At 33.9% G+C, this 19,636-nt stretch overlaps 1 protein-coding gene across 1 annotated transcript; it reads right to left on the bottom strand.

Moving 5' to 3' along the window:
* Positions 1 to 215: 215 nt before the first annotated feature.
* On the bottom strand, positions 216 to 19,562 carry LOC128166841 (tyrosine-protein kinase SYK-like). The gene is made up of 21 exons (XM_052832257.1): positions 19,388 to 19,562; positions 16,950 to 17,163; positions 16,445 to 16,679; positions 15,277 to 15,437; positions 14,837 to 14,969; positions 14,432 to 14,525; positions 13,616 to 13,689; positions 13,238 to 13,400; positions 12,789 to 12,926; positions 12,154 to 12,266; positions 12,008 to 12,068; positions 11,760 to 11,841; positions 11,091 to 11,280; positions 10,632 to 10,772; positions 5,005 to 5,124; positions 4,222 to 4,340; positions 3,941 to 4,019; positions 3,704 to 3,807; positions 3,393 to 3,422; positions 2,423 to 2,567; positions 216 to 2,053 (listed from the first exon to the last, which is right to left on the bottom strand). The coding sequence occupies exons 2-21, from the start codon at positions 17,120 to 17,122 to the stop codon at positions 1,748 to 1,750; spliced, it is 2,661 nt and encodes an 886-aa protein (XP_052688217.1). The 5' UTR covers positions 17,123 to 17,163; positions 19,388 to 19,562; the 3' UTR covers positions 216 to 1,747.
* Between the last annotated feature and the right edge of the window lie 74 nt (positions 19,563 to 19,636).

The following is a 19,636-nucleotide window of genomic DNA, read 5'->3' as shown; positions in this document are numbered from 1 at the left end:
CCCAGATTCAGCATCCAAGTCTTTCAAGTCCATAAGTAGGTCCAGATGCATCACCCATGCAAGTTTGGTGAAGATAGGACAAGTAATAGCTTAGATACAGGACCTGCAACAAAAACTTTAACCAGGTCCGGACGCCGACGCCGACGCCACCGCCGACGCCGACGCCGAGGGTATAGCATAAGCTCTCCTTGACTTCGTCTCGGTGAGCTAAAAATCAAAAAAACATTGATTTCACACATTTATCTTTAACATTATGAATAGCAAAGCTTTAACAATATGAACTTTTAAAATTGTTACATAAATTACTTGTCTTTATAAATCCTATTTTATTGGCAAAATAAAAGTACACATAACCATTTAAAATACAAGCATAACAATAACACTTCATTTCAATAATATAGACACTCAGAATCAGTTGCTTAACTCATTAGTGTGAAAAAAATCAGTGATTATCTATCTACTTGTCTTGCCAGGACTAGAATCTTTGTCAATTACAACTCATTGACTTAGAAATGCAGTCTGTATCACAGTACAAATTTTGTTCTGGTATCAAACCTATCAAACTAATTCTTAAGGTGGTATGGGACATCTGCCAATATTAATATGGCCATGGATTAAAGTACATGTATTTGAAATACTTTCACCGGTTTAGAATTTTCAAATTTTACAACATTTAATGAAAAAATTGCTTTTAAAAAAATTTGGAGAGTTAAAAATTGTAAAACCTCCGATGGGATTTGAACTCATGACTTACAGGTTCATAGTAAACCCTTTAACCCACTGCGCTACGGTGATAGGTGACATTATTGGGAAAGAAACTACTTAAATAACTTCACTTGGTTTTATTGTTTATTTCGATAAACAATACGTCACAACATCGAAGTGTCCCATACCACCTTAATATGACAAGCATACATTGAGATTCAATGGCAATCCCCAATGTGTACTTGCAACAAACAGAAATATACATGTATACATATTGAATATATAATAAATAATAGTTGATATACAGTATATCCGGTAATTTTTTAAATGATCTAAATTTCAATTTTTCGCAATCATTTTTACTCCCAAATGCGCAGTAATCATAATATCTTTACATAAGAAACTTTTGAAATCTCATAAAATGACTGACATATTTTAAAACATGTTCCTCATTTGTTGCAAATTTTGTGATATACAAAAAAAAACCTCGAATATACAATAGTCCAATATCACTGGAAATCTTGATTCTGTGTACTGTCATGTACAGGTTACTCTTCACCGATATCTAAAGACATGATAAATACCATACACATATAAAACAAAAGATATAAATCAATACTCTGTGATCTCTAACCAGTAACTGGCTCTGAGTATTGTCACATACAGATACAGATGTTAAAAAAACACAACTATTAACTGTCCAAGTTGAAAATGAAACATCTTCAAAAAACATGGTACATGTATATATCAACATTTGAAATATTTTCCACAATCAAAAGGGAAGATTGGTATATCTTGTTTCACAGACCATTCCTTACCAAAGCGAGGAGTTTGAATCCTGGAGAAAAAGCTCCACATTTGGTAAAGGCAATTTTAGAAAATAAATGCACTATTTGAAAATTCTAAAAAGAAAAACCAAAATAAACCAGAACACATGTATTACTGGCAGAAAAAATTTGCAAAATTTCATACAACGCAATAATAACAAATATATGAACATGCTTAGCTACACCACTTAAATATCTGTCATGCAATTTATCTTTTATTTTGAAGTATTACTGGCAGAGCTACCGGTAAAATTCCCGGCATGTGCCCCAGAGATCTCTAGATCACTGACTAATTCAGTTAGATTAGAGCCTCTTGCAGCGTTATTTGAGGATGCCGAGGGGTTACTCTCTGCCTGATCATTTATTGAAGTTTCTGTTGTACCTTGGGTGGTGCTAGCGTTGACGCCTGGGGGTGTATACTCACTCCCCTCTGCACTCTCCGGTTCCTGGGTACGACAGGTATTGTACGACCCGCACTGCTGACATTTCAGACCAAGCACATGGAACAGTACACGACTCTCCTATACAAAAATATTTTAAATTTCATTTCTAAAGTCTACTTTACATGTATTTTTTATAAAATATTCACTCATTTACAGTATATGTCTAAAAAAAAATCCTATTTAACAGGAGAGGAAGACTTCATTGCTAAGATATATGCTGGAAACAAATTCAACATGTACAGTTCTATATTTGGCTATAAATTGACTTTCCAACAGGTAAGCGATAGATTTGATTTTTTTTTTTCTGAATGTACTCACTTATCTACATATATCCATAAATTGTGGCAATGTACTTGGTTTAGCAAAAGCTGCTTTTTGTCAAAGAGAATTAACAGTAAAATGTTAACATTAATCCTTGTAATCTAATGTTTTATATCAATATTTTACCTCATGGCAATCTTTACAAAGGATCTGGACGTAATAATTTTGGTACTCCTCGGGCATCGGACACTGGGAAACCTCCTCATCCACATTCTGCCAGACCTCCTTCATGTCCAACATTGACTGACCACAGATAGGGCACGCATAGTTACTGTAAAATAAACTCAGATTCACATATCATAACACACATTGACTGACAACAGATAGGGCATGCATAGATACTGTAAAATAAAGTCAGATTCACAAATCATAACACACATTGACTGACAACAGAGAAAGCAAGCATAGTTACTGTAAAATAAAGTCAGATTCACAAATCATAACACATATTGACTGACCACAGAGAGAGCATGCATAGTTACTGTAAAATAAAGTCAGATTCACAAATCATAACACACATTGGCTGACCACAGAGAGAGCAAGCATAGTTACTGTAAAATAAAGTCAGATTCACAAATCATAACACACATTGACTGACCACAGAGAGAGCAAGCATAGTTACGGTAAAATAAAGTCAGATTCACAAATCATAACACATATTGACTGACCACAGATACGGCATGCATAGTTACTGTAAAATAAAGTCAGATTCACAAATGTTAACACAAAAGTGACTTTACAACTTTTACACTTTTGATTTCTTTTAGACTGATCACAGATCTATAGGGCAGGCATAGTTAGTAAAGTCTAATTCAGAACAAAAAATGACTTTATTACTTATATACTGTTGATTCCTTATTTTACAGGGGTATCTAGTTCTGTGATTCAGCTGTTTTGCATCAAATTGTGAGAATATAAAATTGTTTCAAGATAAATTGATCATAATTTCATCTACTTCATGTCGGTCTGAATAATGAAAGTGGGATTTTAAAATCTGTGATATGTACTTTTGAAATCTACAGTATATAGTATTTCTTTACCAAATGCACACTTTTCAGATGTTTGGATTATCAGTATAGATAACGAATGTGCTTACCCAGTCTTGAGCATATCTTTGAAACACTTGCTGAAAAAAAAAATCATCAACATTTCTTTCTATTAAGTGCCTTAAACATGCTATAAAGAGTGTAAGAAAATAATTTTTTTATGCTAAGTTGGAAATTGGAAAACAAAACTTGAAAACGAGCACTGGTAATCTAGAGGTTTTTTTCTGTGCTTGGGTAGACATTGATTTAAAAATTTATCAGTTTTACATCTATTTGGAAACAAGAAAACAAAATTTCCTTTCAATAGAGATAGTTTGCTGTCTATGCTTCAGTAGAAAATTGAGTGAATTATGACTCTTACTAGTGAATTAGATGACCACAGGGTGGAATATGGGCTGCAATTCTGGATGTGTGAAGATCCTCCAGACACACCGGACAGTTTGAGTGGGACGATTTCTCAATACACTGTTAAGAATGAAAACACAGCACTTCATGTAACACTGGCCACAGAGTCAATGAATCAAAAACTCAAACAGAAGTACTTATAGCAAGGTTTGGTATCAATATGATCAGAGATAAAATGAGTGAAATCCCTCACCTTGTGATTATCTTTCATGGAAATAGACAGACATACATCACAAACATCGCAGTGGTAAAAGTTTTCCCTTCCTCCAACCCTAAGGATTCAAATGCAAAATGTTTTAACCAGTCAGAATCCACTATAATCAGATAATATATAACTAAATGCCCTGCTAAATAATAAGTTCATAATAATTATTCCATGGATGTTAAAGTATTACTTTTCAGTAATATTCTGTGTTTAATATAATTTTTTTAAATTTTAACTTTTAATTAAGACTAATCCAAGAGAAGTTTTACCTGCAGAGGCCACATCCATCACAGTGAAACTGCTGCTTGTCCTCGTCGTCATAGAGACGGCAGATCTCACAGAAGTAATTCCCAAACTTTGTACCACATTCCTCACAGGAACCTTGCACCTGAAACAGGTGTCAATACTTATTACTGATTTATCGCCTACATATTCTTTAGAATTTACATTATTCTATTTTAAATGTAAAATTGTAACCATTCCCTGTTCCCACCCAACCGACAGTGGTTCTGATATTATAACTGAACATGTAAAATACACATGAAGCTTGCTTCTACATTACTTTAACAAATAACACCTGCCCTGTTTTCTCTGGATGATTGATTTCTTTCATATGTCAAATTCAAATAGACCTCTCATCCCCACTGCTACGGTCTCCCTGGCCTCCAGTGTTATGAATTATACCATGTGTATATATAATTTTATTTAATAAAACAATCTCATATTTAACTTGATCTTAAAACCAAAGTTCCTGCTAGGTTAGATATTTGGGTCATATTAAATGCACTAAATGAATTAATTCTTTTTATTGCTAAGTTATCGTATCCTCCAAGATAATAGTGGCTACATTGAGCAAGATAGCTGCTACAATTTTAAATGCAACCACGAGGCATGTTTAGCAGAGCGGTTTCTCAACAAGTGCTTGCAAAATTTTGCTAAACAGGTATAGGGAATTTTGCTAAACGTTCTCAGGCACTTGCTCTGCTGAACACGCCTCTGGTGAACTGATACATTTGTCTAATGAAAGCCTGTTATTTCACATGTTTACTTACCTGTTGAACTCTTTTACAGGTAAGACAATGTACCTGCATCACCTTTTTCCTAATAAGTTCATGGTTCTCTTTGTCATCGTGGCACACTCGACAGGTATAAGTCTTATTGCAGCATGGAGCCTGGGAAAGGAATAGAGAATTACTAATGCACAAAATACTGAGGACATTCGAGACATAACTTGATAACGTTAATGTAACATTCCCTTACGATTAGTGCACATTTTCTTTTGTAATGTTCACATCCGTATTTCTCGACCTTATCCATAATAATGTGTAAAGTTTATTAGTATATCAACATAGCGATGTACTGAAACTGATTTAAATATGACGTTATCAGGGAAAAGTTGGACAAATCGGTGGAACTTTCCGCAGCTAAACTGGTTCACTTTTACTCCTTGTGGGTACTACTTTAATGTCAAGATAGATCGTACAAAGGTCGGCTCGTATGGTAATTCTATAAATTATGCATACCGTTGTTTTAATGTTGTAGGAAGAGATTTGACACGTAATCGTGCAAAATTGCATGTTTAATAAAGTTTCTTGAAGCCGTGGGTATAGTATTTTTCCATTAGAGAGGTTCACTCCTTACCCCCCCCCCCCTCACTGTCCAAGGGAATGCAAGGGGGGGGGGGGGGGGGGCAAAAGGATCTATTTCACGAATGCTGACAGAAGTCGTTCACTTTAAACCACAGGCGTCGGACCCGGGGGGGTTGGATTGTAACCATTAGGCACATAGCATCATAGAGGGTTCAGCCCCCCCCCCCCCGGAAAGATAATTGTTCCTATAAGTTTACCTTGAAAAAAATGGAAATATTGAGATGTTGGAGTCATAGAAATACAAGACCCCCCCCCCCCCGGATTTGGGAAAGAAATTTTTGGCTGGTAATAATTTTTTTAGGAACTATAGGTATACTCCTTCACTCCCCCTTTTTTTTTTTTTTTTTTTTTTGCTTTTCAAGATTTCTGAGGATTAGTCTAGCCCCCCCCCCCCCCCCACTTTCAATTTGCTTCCGACGCCACTGTAAACTATGATATATTGAAACCATTTTTACTGAAGAGTTTCACAATTCAAGAAACTATGTTTATAAGATCATCAAACTATGCTGTGCATTCGTTGTCTTAAATTGATTTTAAAGTTGTGTACAGGGGTTTGTAGAGTGGTCTTGCAAACGCTGGAGGCGTTTAAGGCAGGGATACAGTTGGCAGAGTAAAGTCGAACACCGCTTTTGACTTTATTTAATCTTTCAAAAGAATTCTTTTAAGTGTACAGTCCTTCGCCGCTGCGCGCATATAATTACATGTACACCAAAAGAGTTCGACATTACTTGGTCAATCTGTTTCTAAATCGTTCACTGTAATTTTCAATTTAATTTAAATCTTTATTACTGCATATATACATGTATCTATAGCTGTATGATAAAACAAACTATCGCCACAGTTTTTATCGTAAACAATTTAGATACTCATTATAGTTTCTTGGAAAATAGTGCATCTTCGATGCAAAATCAAATACCCAATGCATGGATCCATGGACCCCCTACCCTTGTAAAGTTAAACTTATCAAGATCACATAGTAAAAGAAAATAACAAAAATGGCTCGGAACTCCCCCCATCCATTGAAACAAAATTATCCCTCGGACCCCCTATTGTTTACGGTAAACTAGCTGTGTTTCACAAATAATATAATGTCAATCTTAACACAATTTTTTTGTGAAATCGGCGCATTACTTATAAATGTCTATAAATTATTGTTCAAAACCATAAGCTGTGATTAACCTTCACTTATCAAAGTTTAGAGGATTTTTGGGAAATAGTATGTTGTAAAAGTGTTGTTTTATATGCATTTGGGAAGCATATATTGAGGCGTTAACTATGTTTCGTAGTGATGTGAAATATAGATTTACATCATTTAATATACAAAGTAGTTTACCGTTTATAATCAATATACTGTAATTTACAGTTTGTTATCTATATAAACTTTGCTGTTCGTAAACTATACATGAAGTTTACAGTTGATCAATGTAGATTTACAACTGTTACATGTATACTAAATATGTAAAGCTCATTATAGTGAATTTGACGTACCATTCCTTTACTGCTAACCTGAAAATCATTAGGGGAGTCCAACATTCCCCCCACCTATCCTCTTGATCTGCTCAAGTAATCTCTGAATTTCATAGGGAATCAATTGGTTTGAAATTAATGTATTCTAAATAAGAAAGATGAAGAACATGCGTGAATAAGTGTGAAAGGTGTGTTAATTACCCTTGTTGTGATATTTATATCAACCCAAGTTCCGATTCTTGGCTGCTGCTTTTTTGTTCATTAAACATTTAAAAAATGTGAAGCTAAGCATTCAAGATTACATCACTTCAAAACTGGGGAAGGTCATATAAGGTTTACAGCTACATATATGTACGTTGAATGCAATAGACTAATCAGAGAGAGAGAGAGAGAGGGAGAGAGAGAGAGAGAGAGAGAGAGAGAGAGAGAGAGAGAGAGAAACGGTACTTCCAAATACCTGCCCATAAGAATCCCACTAGTGATTTAAAATACAAGTATTTGATCATTTATTGGCCATCAATAAAAAATATGCAATTCTCTTTCTGTGCATCAAACAGAATATGATATAATTAATGTGACGGTTCTATATATGCAGTCTAAGACAATAAATACATCGGTCAGGTAAGAATGAAACATGTACAGTCACAAGTCCCAAAAACATGAACTTGACATGTGTCAATATAGCTTCACCATTCATTTCATCCTGCAATCATAAATAATAAGGATGTGAAAATCATGGCTAGCCATGAGCAAAAAATCAATTCTGAGAGAAACTTAAAGGGTTGCCAATTGTGATTAGCCAGATGCAACAACAGTGGTGTGGGAAAAAAAACAATGTAATCGCACACCCAAAAAATTTATTTCTTACACGGGCCATGCATGTCATGTTTAGCCATTCTTTTTGCTAATTCACAGAAAAACAAAGCAACTTACATGTTGAATATTTTGCACAGAATAAATCTTATCAATGATCTAATGATGATATCAAACTTAATCATCTAACAAACATTGTGTAGAATTGGTCAATATTAAAGAATATACCAAAACAAAAAAAATATACCAATTACACATAATGATAAACACAGGGAAACATATTTGATGCACAATGGCATTACGCTGAATCATATGTCAGATACCAAAGCAAAAACCTCTGTTACACAGAAAAACATTACATACTTAAGCCAGGGTGAAATTCATCAGCTACGTAAATGATAAATCTATCAAGAACTTACTTAGGCCTGTGTAATTCAGCACAATGGTTCTTTAGTCTATGATGGTGCATTATATACTTTCTTTCAACAAATTGTTCGTTGTGGTGGTTTAAAAGACACATACATTCTCGTCACTATAATACAAGTCCACAAAGTTCAGAAAGACAAAGGTGTTGAACGATTGTACAAATCTATCAGGGGGTAACATTTCATTTCTAAATAACATTTCTACAAATAATGTCTCTTTATATATTAACATTTTTGCAAGAAAATATAACAAATTAATCTCAGGAAAAACAAAACAAAGTTGAACTCAATGGCATATATATATGACAAATATTTTCGCAAGTGTTTGGAAATGCATAATTTACTCACAGAGTAAAAGCTTTAATCACTGACTTGACAATTGTTTGTTTTATAACCCCCCCCCCCCCCCCCCCAAAAAAAAAAAAAGAAAAAAAGGTTAAAACATTATCTTTTGCTGACCGAGTATCAAGTTTATGCTTTACAAAAATCTATCTTCAGACTTAATATGGGTCATATATATATATGTACAGGAATGTTACAGCATTTGCAATTAATATAAAAAGGGTTTACATGTATTTATATAACATCTAAAAAGTTGCAGTAAAGTATGAAGGGAGGAATGTTTTAAAAAAATACTATGTATACAAAAATATAAATGTCTCTTTTAAAAAGATTATGCCATCTTTCAGACATCAATATGAATACTATAGAAATATTTGTAAATACATGATATGTAGAGAAAAATAGACGCTATAAGAGAGATGGAGACAGACAAAATGAGTCTTTTGGGTGTACATGTACATTCCTCTATCTATAGCGGTCATCTAGTTAATGTTAAGGAAGTTGATGGATTGAGCCAAGATATTAATTCAAAATAAGAAAAAAATAAAGTCAACAAATTGATTGTTACACAATACTAAGTAATAGAGAACAACTAATAGAAACAACATTATGACATGTATCATAGAGAAACGCCTCATAAACAAAAGTATAAATGTTTTGGTTGGAATGGGGTGGGGGTACTTATGAAGAAACACACAGATAAAAAGGATGCACGGTAAAATCAATATGCAGTGTAAATTTATAAAAATAGGTAGACAGCGCTGTTCCTTTGGAACTATACAGATAACGGTACAAACAAGATAATACCAAACAAATACATGTCATGTCAAACATACAAATGACCCATGTATTCAGATAACATTTAGTCAGAACTTTGGCAAAAGATATTCTGTACATGTAAATTCAGATGAACTTTAACATCCATGATTCATGACTGTCTTTGAACGTATTCAAACAGAACCAGGAATGTAGATTTTCTTAACTAAATATCTGATTTCTGTTAGTCGACTTAAAGCAACACTTTTCTGTGAATCTTTGATAGTCTTGTTCCATGATGAAACACTATAGCAATGTCCCGATGGGTGAATGAAGCACTACATTTATCATTCTCCCCTCTCCAGTAAACAGTTAAAGATATAACTCATCTTGGTCTCTAGTTGTATGAATGTTGGTCGCTCATTTTTACTGAAAAAAAAAAAAATAAAGTACTTATGCACATATCTAATAGAAAATTATTTTTAGGAACTAAACTTTTATTCTTTTTGAACTTTTACAAAGAATTTAAATTAATAACAGATAAACTAAATGGATACATGTACTTACTCATATTTCCAGCATTCTAACATGATTTCATAGACTTCATCAGGACAACGAGGTGGTTTTGATAACCGCTGATTTTCCTCCACAAGAAAACGTAAAATTTCTTGACCTTTCATTTTCTGTATAAAAATAAAAATTAACAATTTATAATCTAAATTTTGCTACCAATCAATATATGTATCAAAATGAGTACATACCAGGTATTTCAGCAAAGAGAAAACTAAAATAGTTTGGAGTTCAAATAATGTAGAGTCTATTTTTTTGTACATATGGAGAAAATACTTTTTAATACTTGCAGCTACAATTTTTTCAATACATGTGTGTATCCCTAGAAGACAACTTCTTTTACATTCTTAGCTGACATTCTGGTTTTTTTCCCCCATTTTTTCATTACATTTATTTACTTGGTCTTTCTACATTTTCTACACATCCCTTGTGGACACCTCTAATAAAGTACCGAGGTCATTACTGGTACCAAAAAAAACCCCATTATCTCTTTGACACCCTAACTTAATACCCTTTTTTCTACACATTCTAGAGGAGGTACATTTGTAGGGTTTGTTCCTTTATCTGACACACTAAAACATTACTCTTTTTCTACATATCTATTTTCTATACTTTTTATCTATACATTTTTTCTACACATTCTAAGTGGACACTCACCCTGTAAGGCTTGTCCCCATAAGATGTCGCCTCCCACAAGGTCACACCATAACTCCACACGTCAGACTTGCTGTCGAATTTCCAATAATACACACACTCTGGAGCATACCACTTCAGCGGCCATTTCCCAGCATTCTGAGCCTGAGAGAGTATCAATAAGTCTGGATTAGTCACAGCGTAAAATGTTTGAATCAGTCAATGATATATGAACTCTTTTACAACATTATTGCACAGTTTTTTTTTCAAGTGACAGAGTCACTTTTTTTAAAATACATGTGATGTTAAGAAACAAATCATGAATTTATGAACTTTATCTATACATAGTATGGCAAATTGATTATCCAAGACGGCCAATGCTTCTCTAAAACTGTTGATATATCAATTTTTACAGCTGCAGCACTGTTTAAACACTATTTATCTGTATTCTATATAAACATCAGAATTTACAGTTCCCTTCACCTCATAATAGTTCTGTTCCCTGGACATTGCTTTGGACATTCCAAAATCACTGATTTTTGCAGTGTGTTCATCCACCAGCAGTACATTACGCGCGGCCAAATCTCTGTGGACATACTTCTTCTGCTGCAGGTAGGCCATTCCTGAGGCGACTTGCCACATGATCTCCACGATGTTTGATTGCTTCATATCTCTGGTAATCAAAGAAATTTCATCACATCTTCCTTCAGATACTGAAGAATCATTAATATTTATGGTGGAAACCCTCACAATGAAATATGAAGCTTGATCTTTATAGATTTATTAAAAAGATATGCATGAATTTACATTCAAACAAATTTTCGAAAAACTGGCAGTCTACAAAAGTTGCTCTCAAGAGTTTAATAAGCACTTTTCCACAATACATGTACTCTGTTCTCTCTCTCTCTCTCTCTCTCTCTCTCTCTCTCTCTCTCTCTCTCTCTCTCTCCTCTCTCTCTCTCTCTCTCGCTTTCTCTCTCTCTTGCTTTCTCTCTCTCAATGTATTCATTGACAATTACATTGTTCAAAGAACTAGGCTCTAAATTCATCTAAATAAGTATGTATCACTATGATCAGTGCTTTGTCAAGAGAGAAGTATAATGAGTTTTTGATGTCATGAGTTACATGTATAATTCTGCAACATTTACTCACTTGTTATTCTTAAGGAATGAGTTCAGGGGCCCTTTAGGGGCTAGCTCCAGGACTAACATCACACAGTCTGCATCACAAATACCTACAAAACACCAAGAATATTATAAAGTGATGTGCATACATTTCTTTAATGTGGCAAATGTACAAACAATCTCAAATAAACACCTTATATGGTACATAAACATCATTCCATAATGAAGTTAAATCATTAGTTAACAATTATATGAAATTTTTAACAATCAACTGACCGATCATCCTAATTATATGCTTGTGGTTCAGATTCATCATAAATCGAGCCTCTTTCAGCATCTGAAATAAACAAGGGAGGCAACATTGTATAAACAAACAATCTTTGTTCTGTGCATGTATTCAGACAGAGTTGCATGACCCTCACCTCTTCTTTGGCACCAATGTCCTCATTCTTGAGAGTTTTGACGGCGACGGGGATCACACTGCCATTCCTGAGGGTACACTCTCCCTTGGCCACGGAGCCAAACTGCCCAGAGCCTGCCCCAAAAAAGGTCAAATTATTCACAACCAACATGTAAATTCTTAGAATTTAGAAGATGGATAAAGCAAAGCCAAAACAAGTCAATTAATTCACTATATTTATCCTTAAATTTATTAACTATAACATTAAACTGTCAAAACAGGTAAAATTGTTCACTCTCTAAATCCTGTGAATTTATCATACTGATAAACAATAGCCTGCCAAAACAGGTCACATTGTTCATTATCTTTATACCTGTACTTGGAATTTGGTACATGTATTAAGATAATGCAAAGTCAATTCAAGGGGTCTCATAACTTGCCGTAACTTGAGTTTTACTGAACTTATTTATTCCACAGTTAATAGTACATGTATTTTTTTAATAAAAAGCGTATACATAGACTTCTACTTATATTATGAATAACAATCTATAAAAAAAGTCCTGATCTTATGTGATTTGTTACCATTTAACCATTTCCCCCTGTAGTAACTTGAATGTAACTTAGAAGAACTCTGTGAGGAACTACATGGTTACTGACCTAGGTTTTCTTGATCCAGCTTTATCTGACGTCTTTCCAGAGAGAACATCTCGTCATTTCTTGGCACAGTGTCATAAATCTTCATCAAATTGTTAGCATCAATGCCATGCATCGACCTATGTCGCTCAGGCGGAAAATCTGTGAAAAACCAAAGGCCCTATTCTAAATTGTCCTCTCAAATCATTTCATCAATATAAATTTTCTTGACATTTTGATAATATCAAATATAAAACATTGCGTTATCCATAGCATTAAATTCTAAATCTACATTGAAAAATTTGGTACATGTCATGGCTAGGCTAGAAATAAAGTTTAGCAAATGAAATAACAAGTTACAAACAGACAATGAATTACAGGTACATCTTCACAAATCTTGTTTTCTGCTAGGAATGGTATACAATACCAATTTTGTAAGACCAAAAAAGCGAGAAGAAACAAGCTTGGCTTACCTTGTTCTTCCCATGTTTCGTCCTTGATCCCTCGAGGTAGCGGAGGCAGTGGGGCTCGAACTCGATTGGACGATCGTCGACCAGTTGGACGAGATGGAGGGACAGGGGGTGAGCTACCCACAGGGGGCTGGGGGGCAGGGAAGGAAGGGACACCAGGTCCATCCTGTAACAAACATATCAATAAAGGAATTTGCCATTCGTAATTCAGTTTTTAAAGAATATGTGATACAATAACTGATAAATTCTTCTATTCTTTCACATGGATCAAGAGACATTTATAAAAATATTCAATCAACACAAAAACTAAATAAGGCTGAACAGTTTACTCTCTCAAATGTAACCACATGTATAAGTAATTAACAATAATATACAGTGTACCTGTATATCTGATGACCTGGAGAACTGATCAGTTGACCCATAAGCCAAGTTACTACAATTATAATCCATGTACTCTGCAAAAAAAAAAAAAAATCAAACTTTTATGTAAACATCGCAAATTTAAATCAAAGTACTGAAGAACTGACGGGAGTTGATTTTATCGCTTATCATTTATTCAAAATCAACGATATGTGATTTTGCATGGCAAGTAGTATCAGTAATCGAAATATTTTGAGAAATTGTATGGATCCAGGCAAGATTGAACTCTTGCCTTGTTCAACCAAACACTCAACTGTCTCCGTTTATCTCAGACAAGCAAGAGAGACTGTTTTGTCGGATATTAACGGACACAGCCAAGCGTCTGGTTGAACGAGGCTACATTAAACTCTAGCGTAGGAATACATACGACTTTAAAAAATATTTAAACTGTTTGTACAATTCAAAATCTTATTATTTTCATGGTATTAATAAATAAGTTTTCTTGAAAAACAATGCTTCAGAATACATAGCATCGAATTTATCGATTATTTTCAAGAACTAAGTGTTGTCAGTGGTATTGATTTGTGCTTAGGTCCAAACACTGTTTCACTTTCGCTTTGCCCGAGTAAGTGCATAGGAGAGTTGATTAAAATCAACTCCCAAAAATAAAGCCAAAACTTTGTTCCTACTGGTAAATTCATTTAGGATGCAATAAATGTGATATGTACTCACCAAAAATTCTATGAGAGAGCAACTTAAAGATTAAGTTAAATATACATTCTTCAATTTTACAAATCTATTGAAACTTATTTGCAATTAAACCCATAAAGAGCTTACTTCTCCATTTGCCTTTGTCGTAGTTGGGGGCTGGGCATGGCACAGCTAGCTTACACAGAAGTCCGTCAGCCTTGTTGTGGTAGTGGTCAATCATCTAACAACAAAATCAACAACATTTTAATGTCCATCTCACTCTAAATAATACCAAACGGTCAATTCAATTATGAAATGACCATCATAAAATTAAAATTGGTTATTTTATACATCAAAATTGGTGGTACACAAATCAAACTGATTTATATTTTTTAAATTCATAGCATTTTGTCTTCACACTCCATTATGCTAAAAGATTTTGACTCAGCACTGCATCTGAAGTAACAGTATGTAGGAGCAAAACCATATTAATAGAAATTTTCATGCACAAATATTCTAAATATTTTTATTAATTTAAGAAATCTCTCTAACCATCATGATGCAGTCAAACTTTGGTCCCCCTAGAATGTGGAATTTATCCTTCTTTTCAATCATGTAGTGCCTGGTTTCGCCTTTGTGGCTGAGAGACAGAGCGTAGGTTTTCTTGTCCTCTCGGAGACGCACTCTGAAAAAGATAAGGATTTCCTTGTTGATATAAACAATCATATTTTTCTCTTATCAAAAATTCAAATTCATAAATCAGAATAAAAATTGAATTATAATCTATAGTATAAATCAATGAGTTTGGTTTATGTATATCCACTCTACCTGTAAAGTATCGGCACACATGAGCATGCTCATGAGTGCATGAGTGCAGTACATTGTAATTTGAAACTTTCTAAATTCTTGTAAACATTTATGCCTTCTGGTCCCAAAATCAGAATTCTAAAATATTTCATCTTATTAATATATACAAAATGGTCATAACTTACAGGAACTTTCCGTCGTCGTGTCCGTCGGCTGCCAGTCTCCGGTCTGCCTCGTCGCGGCTGATACTCCCGTGGAACCACGGCATCTGTGTATGGAGATCCTTGGCCACCATGACCATCAGGTGGTCCCTCTGGGCCCCCAGGGCAGTCTCCATCCGCACATTCTGTCCACACACAAAACAACAGCATCAGATCAAAATTCAAAGGATCTTACAATTTTTGTCATCATGCAAATCTTATACCTGTGGTATGTTAAAGGAAAATACAAGGTGAACATATACATTATTTGATGAATAGAGAGAAATAGTTGATACTATCTCAATTATTGTACATGAATAAGACCTATCTGTACAGAAATGTACAGTCCTAAATCAGTATGAAAATGCAAGCCTAATTTTTGATCATGGATGATCTTGCCCTGCCATTGTCGAGTCATTGAATGTTACAATGAGCAACATTTAAACAATAAAATGCTTTTTTTGGTGATTCATTTGGGATATGAAGGTAGTGACATTGCAGGAAAAATACATAACCCGCGTTAGTGGGTTATGTAAATTTTTCCTGCAATGATCGCTACCTTCAGAACCAGCATGAATCATCAAAGAAAGCATTTTATTGTTTATATTAACGTCTTTCTTTAACTAATTAATAAACTGATTATGAAAAGTTAGTAAAATTCACTAAATTACTGTTAATGTACAAAAGTATGTTAGCTAAAAGAAACAGCCAAATCATCTCCTGTGAGACTTTGAGTCTGGCATCGTCATGATTATTTCGTGCAGTCCGGGATTTTACTAAGGTCGCTGTAGGTTCAGACCAATTGATAAACAGGGCTTGTCAATTTCAGTCCTGTCACTTTCAGCCGCTGTAGATTTTGACCAATCGATAAATAGGGCGTGTAGATTTCGGTCTGGCTGTTTCTATAGAGCTATGAATTAACTATAAGTTTCCGTAAGACATAGAGGAAATTATGCTTGGTAGATGTAAATATACATGTATGATCACCTGAATTCATACCCTATCACTCAGTCAATTCAGACTATGAAACTTTTAAAAATGACAGTACTTAGTACTGATACTTTTATATTGGTACATTAATAAAATACCCTTAATTTTGATCGTGTTTCTATCAAATTTTAAACAATATATAAACACCTAGAACGCTACATACCTTCATTTTCTCTGCTTTTTTCAGCAGTTCATTTTCTAGGTCAGTGTATGTCATCCCCCTAAAGGCAATTGCAGGTTGAAATTTGGCACGGTTGCAAGCTTTTGTTGGTTTTGTGACGAAACCATCGATGGTGGTTTTGTGGTGTTCAATGAGTTCTAAAGGGCCAGGGAAGGGCTTGCCCTCCGCAATCATAAACTGACCATCTAGTCGTTTCTCTATACTGTAGTGATGGACACTGAAAAAGAAAAAAATTTTAAACCCTGTTACATCTTAAAAGAACTACAGTACAGTATTACCAGTTATAAATATATGTATATCTATATTTTATACATCTTTCCTCCAGTGATGAACACTAATATACCAAACAATGTTACATTTTAAAAGACTTATATATATCTATATGAAATTCATCATTGCATTCACATATTATTCATGTCAATCATGCTTTGGTCATCTTTGAAACAGTAACAATTGACAATCTAAAAATCAAAACTATATGACATACTTATTGTTGTGGCAGATACTAATGGCGTAGTTTCCCAGTGGACTAATGCTTTCTCTCAACAGAAATAGCCCCTCTTCGGAGCCCCTCTCCCTCAGGAAATACTCTGCCTCCTCCCTGGTGATCCTCCCGTAGAAGAACGGGGAGGCTGAGGGCTTGTTGAACCTCGCAGCCATGGCTCTTATCTCTTATTTGTCAAAACCATGCTTTTAAAAACCTGTAACACAGATATAAAGAACAACATAAGAATTTCTGTTGAAAAAGTTTAGTTCATGATCAAATATTCCATGGAATGAACTTAAAGTTACTGGGTTGCAAAAAATAAAATCCCCTTTCCTTTTGTTTTGATACAAGTATCCAGGTCCAAATATATATGTAAGAGTGAAAAACCCATAAATTCAACATTTCTCCTGTAATGTTTTATTGCTTTTCCATTAATGTCAGCTAGCTATTACAAATAAATAATTCTAAAGGTATGGAAATCTAATATCAGCAAGGGATTTATTCCATGTGTTTATACCGTTATATGTACTAAAATGTACTAACAGGATAGGCAACAACCGATACCTCACTGAATGAGTCACAATATCTCTCAATGGGCTCTATTATTTAAATTTTGTAAATCAATTTAATTTCAGATATCTGTTACATAAAGTACATTAGAACAAACACTTTTTATATGCTATATATGCACTTTATATCTTGGCATCACTTTGAGCATAATAACAATGTAGTTATAAAAATTAACATCCCTGATTTGTCCAATTTCTAAATAAGGTTGAATTTGGTGTTTCACTGTTTGTTAATTTTCTTAACATCTCAAACTACTGACTGAGCTAACTGCTTAAGCCACTTGCTAATGATAGCAGGAGTATGGCAGTACTGAACCTATTATGTAAACACTAACAATAGGGCATTGAGTTATCAGTAAATGCAGTGATACATAAAGCATCCTCATTTTACAAAAGATCACATTGCATAAGTGGTTAAGTTTTACTACTGGTATTTCCTTTTCATAAAAACAGGGACCTATAAATATACTCACTTTGTATAAAGGTCCCTGATAAAAGTCAGTGAGAACAAAGCACATGTACCGTATGTGCACCACTAATGAAACACATGATTGAAAATATTTCGCATTTAAACATCAATGAGGAAAAAAGTGCATTTGTGAATGCAGTAAGTATAGTAACATTTGCCACAGTCCAATGCAATTTACCTTTAATAGTAACTACAGTAATTTATCAATTTGCTGGGCAAATTGATAAATTTTGGCAGCTAATAGATAACTAAATCATTTAATTTTGGTTGTAACGCCTCCCTTCCGTTGATTGGCTAAACAAAGTCATCTACATTGAATAACATAACTTACCTAATGTCACATTACAATGCTTGTGCAAATCATATTAACCTGCTTAACCATGTTAAGGTTACAGTCAAATTTGGAAAATAACAATGTTAGTTTGAAAAAAATTGTCTTATTTACTGGTTTTAGAAATAGAAAATTAAAATATAATAACAAATTTAATTTCTAATTATGTTATTAAAGGATAATATAACTTGGAATAATTTTCTTATTTCTATTAACTTAACTGCTTTATTGTTATGTTATATCATATCATATAACCAAGATATAAGGTCTGTCCTAAGTTAATTATGCTGCACATTTTCTTATTTCTTAAATTATTCAATATTTATGAATATCTCAAGGTTAAAACGATGTTCGTTTGATAGCATGAAAAAATCCAAAGACTTCTCCTTTGGAATACCTCCATTTAGCTTGTAAAGTTTCAATACACTGCTGAAAATAAAAAGTCTATAGGGATTTTGCACTGCAAGCGAGATGATAACGTTTAGAAATTTTGGGAGGTATTCCAAGTGACTTCCGAATCAAGAAAAGATGTCAACAAATCTCCGTAAGAAAACTGTTTTCATACCTGTGAACTTTTCCGAGTGAAAAATGATAATGTGTCAATAAAGATATTAAAAGTTTTTCCTTTCATCAATTTCAATTTCATTTCTTTCACATGTATGTGTATTTTTATTAAAAATCGTCAAAATGTGCTGCATAAATATCTTGGGACAGACTGTAGAAATTAATTCCTTAAATCAAACATTTACCATGTTTCACCAAACTATGTCTGTTTGCCCTGCAAAAGAGCAGTACCACAGTTACTTTATGTAACCATGACTTTGATAAGATACCTTTTAATCATATTTGATCTTAACAGCTTAAGCATGCAGATGATACATGTAAATGTCTGGGATTTCGTCACAAACTCGTGCTTCCTAGTTATTTTTTGTTGAAACATTAATTAAAATGTTTATCAAAGTCAAAAGCATTACACTGATTCCATAAATTGAACTTTATTTTTCATCTGTCAGGACGTGACTAATTTTTGTCACGAACACCGAAAAAACAAGATAATTCTAAAACATACCACGTAATGGTCGATTTGGTGTTCTGTCAGTTCTATAAATCTCTGTTTCTTTGAACCGTAATGAAGCTCTACTTGGGAAATTCTCAGATTAGGGATTAGAATTTACCAAAATCGCGTCAACACATTAACTTTTCTTCCTCTTCATCAAGGAAGTGTAAAGATTAGCATGGTTTTTGAAAGATAAACATTCATTGGCTAATTTTAGAAAAAAATGACCAATCAAACATATCATAACAATAGCTGAAAAGG

This window comes from Crassostrea angulata, chromosome 10 (assembly GCF_025612915.1).
Source record: "Crassostrea angulata isolate pt1a10 chromosome 10, ASM2561291v2, whole genome shotgun sequence".
NCBI lineage: Eukaryota > Metazoa > Mollusca > Bivalvia > Ostreida > Ostreidae > Magallana > Magallana angulata.
This window is presented reverse-complemented; position numbering and strand designations above follow the sequence as displayed.

Excerpts from the sequence above, each read along its gene's own strand:
- LOC128166841 (XM_052832257.1), bottom strand. The coding sequence starts at position 17,122 with ATGGCTGCGAGGTTCAACAAGCCCTCAGCCTCCCCGTTCTTCTACGGG. Across the intron at positions 12,069-12,153 it reads ACATTGGTGCCAAAGAAGAG|ATGCTGAAAGAGGCTCGATT; the intron begins GTGAGGGTCATG and ends TGTTTATTTCAG. Across the intron at positions 5,125-10,631 it reads ATGGGGACAAGCCTTACAGG|GCTCCATGCTGCAATAAGAC; the intron begins GTGAGTGTCCAC and ends TTCCTTTCCCAG.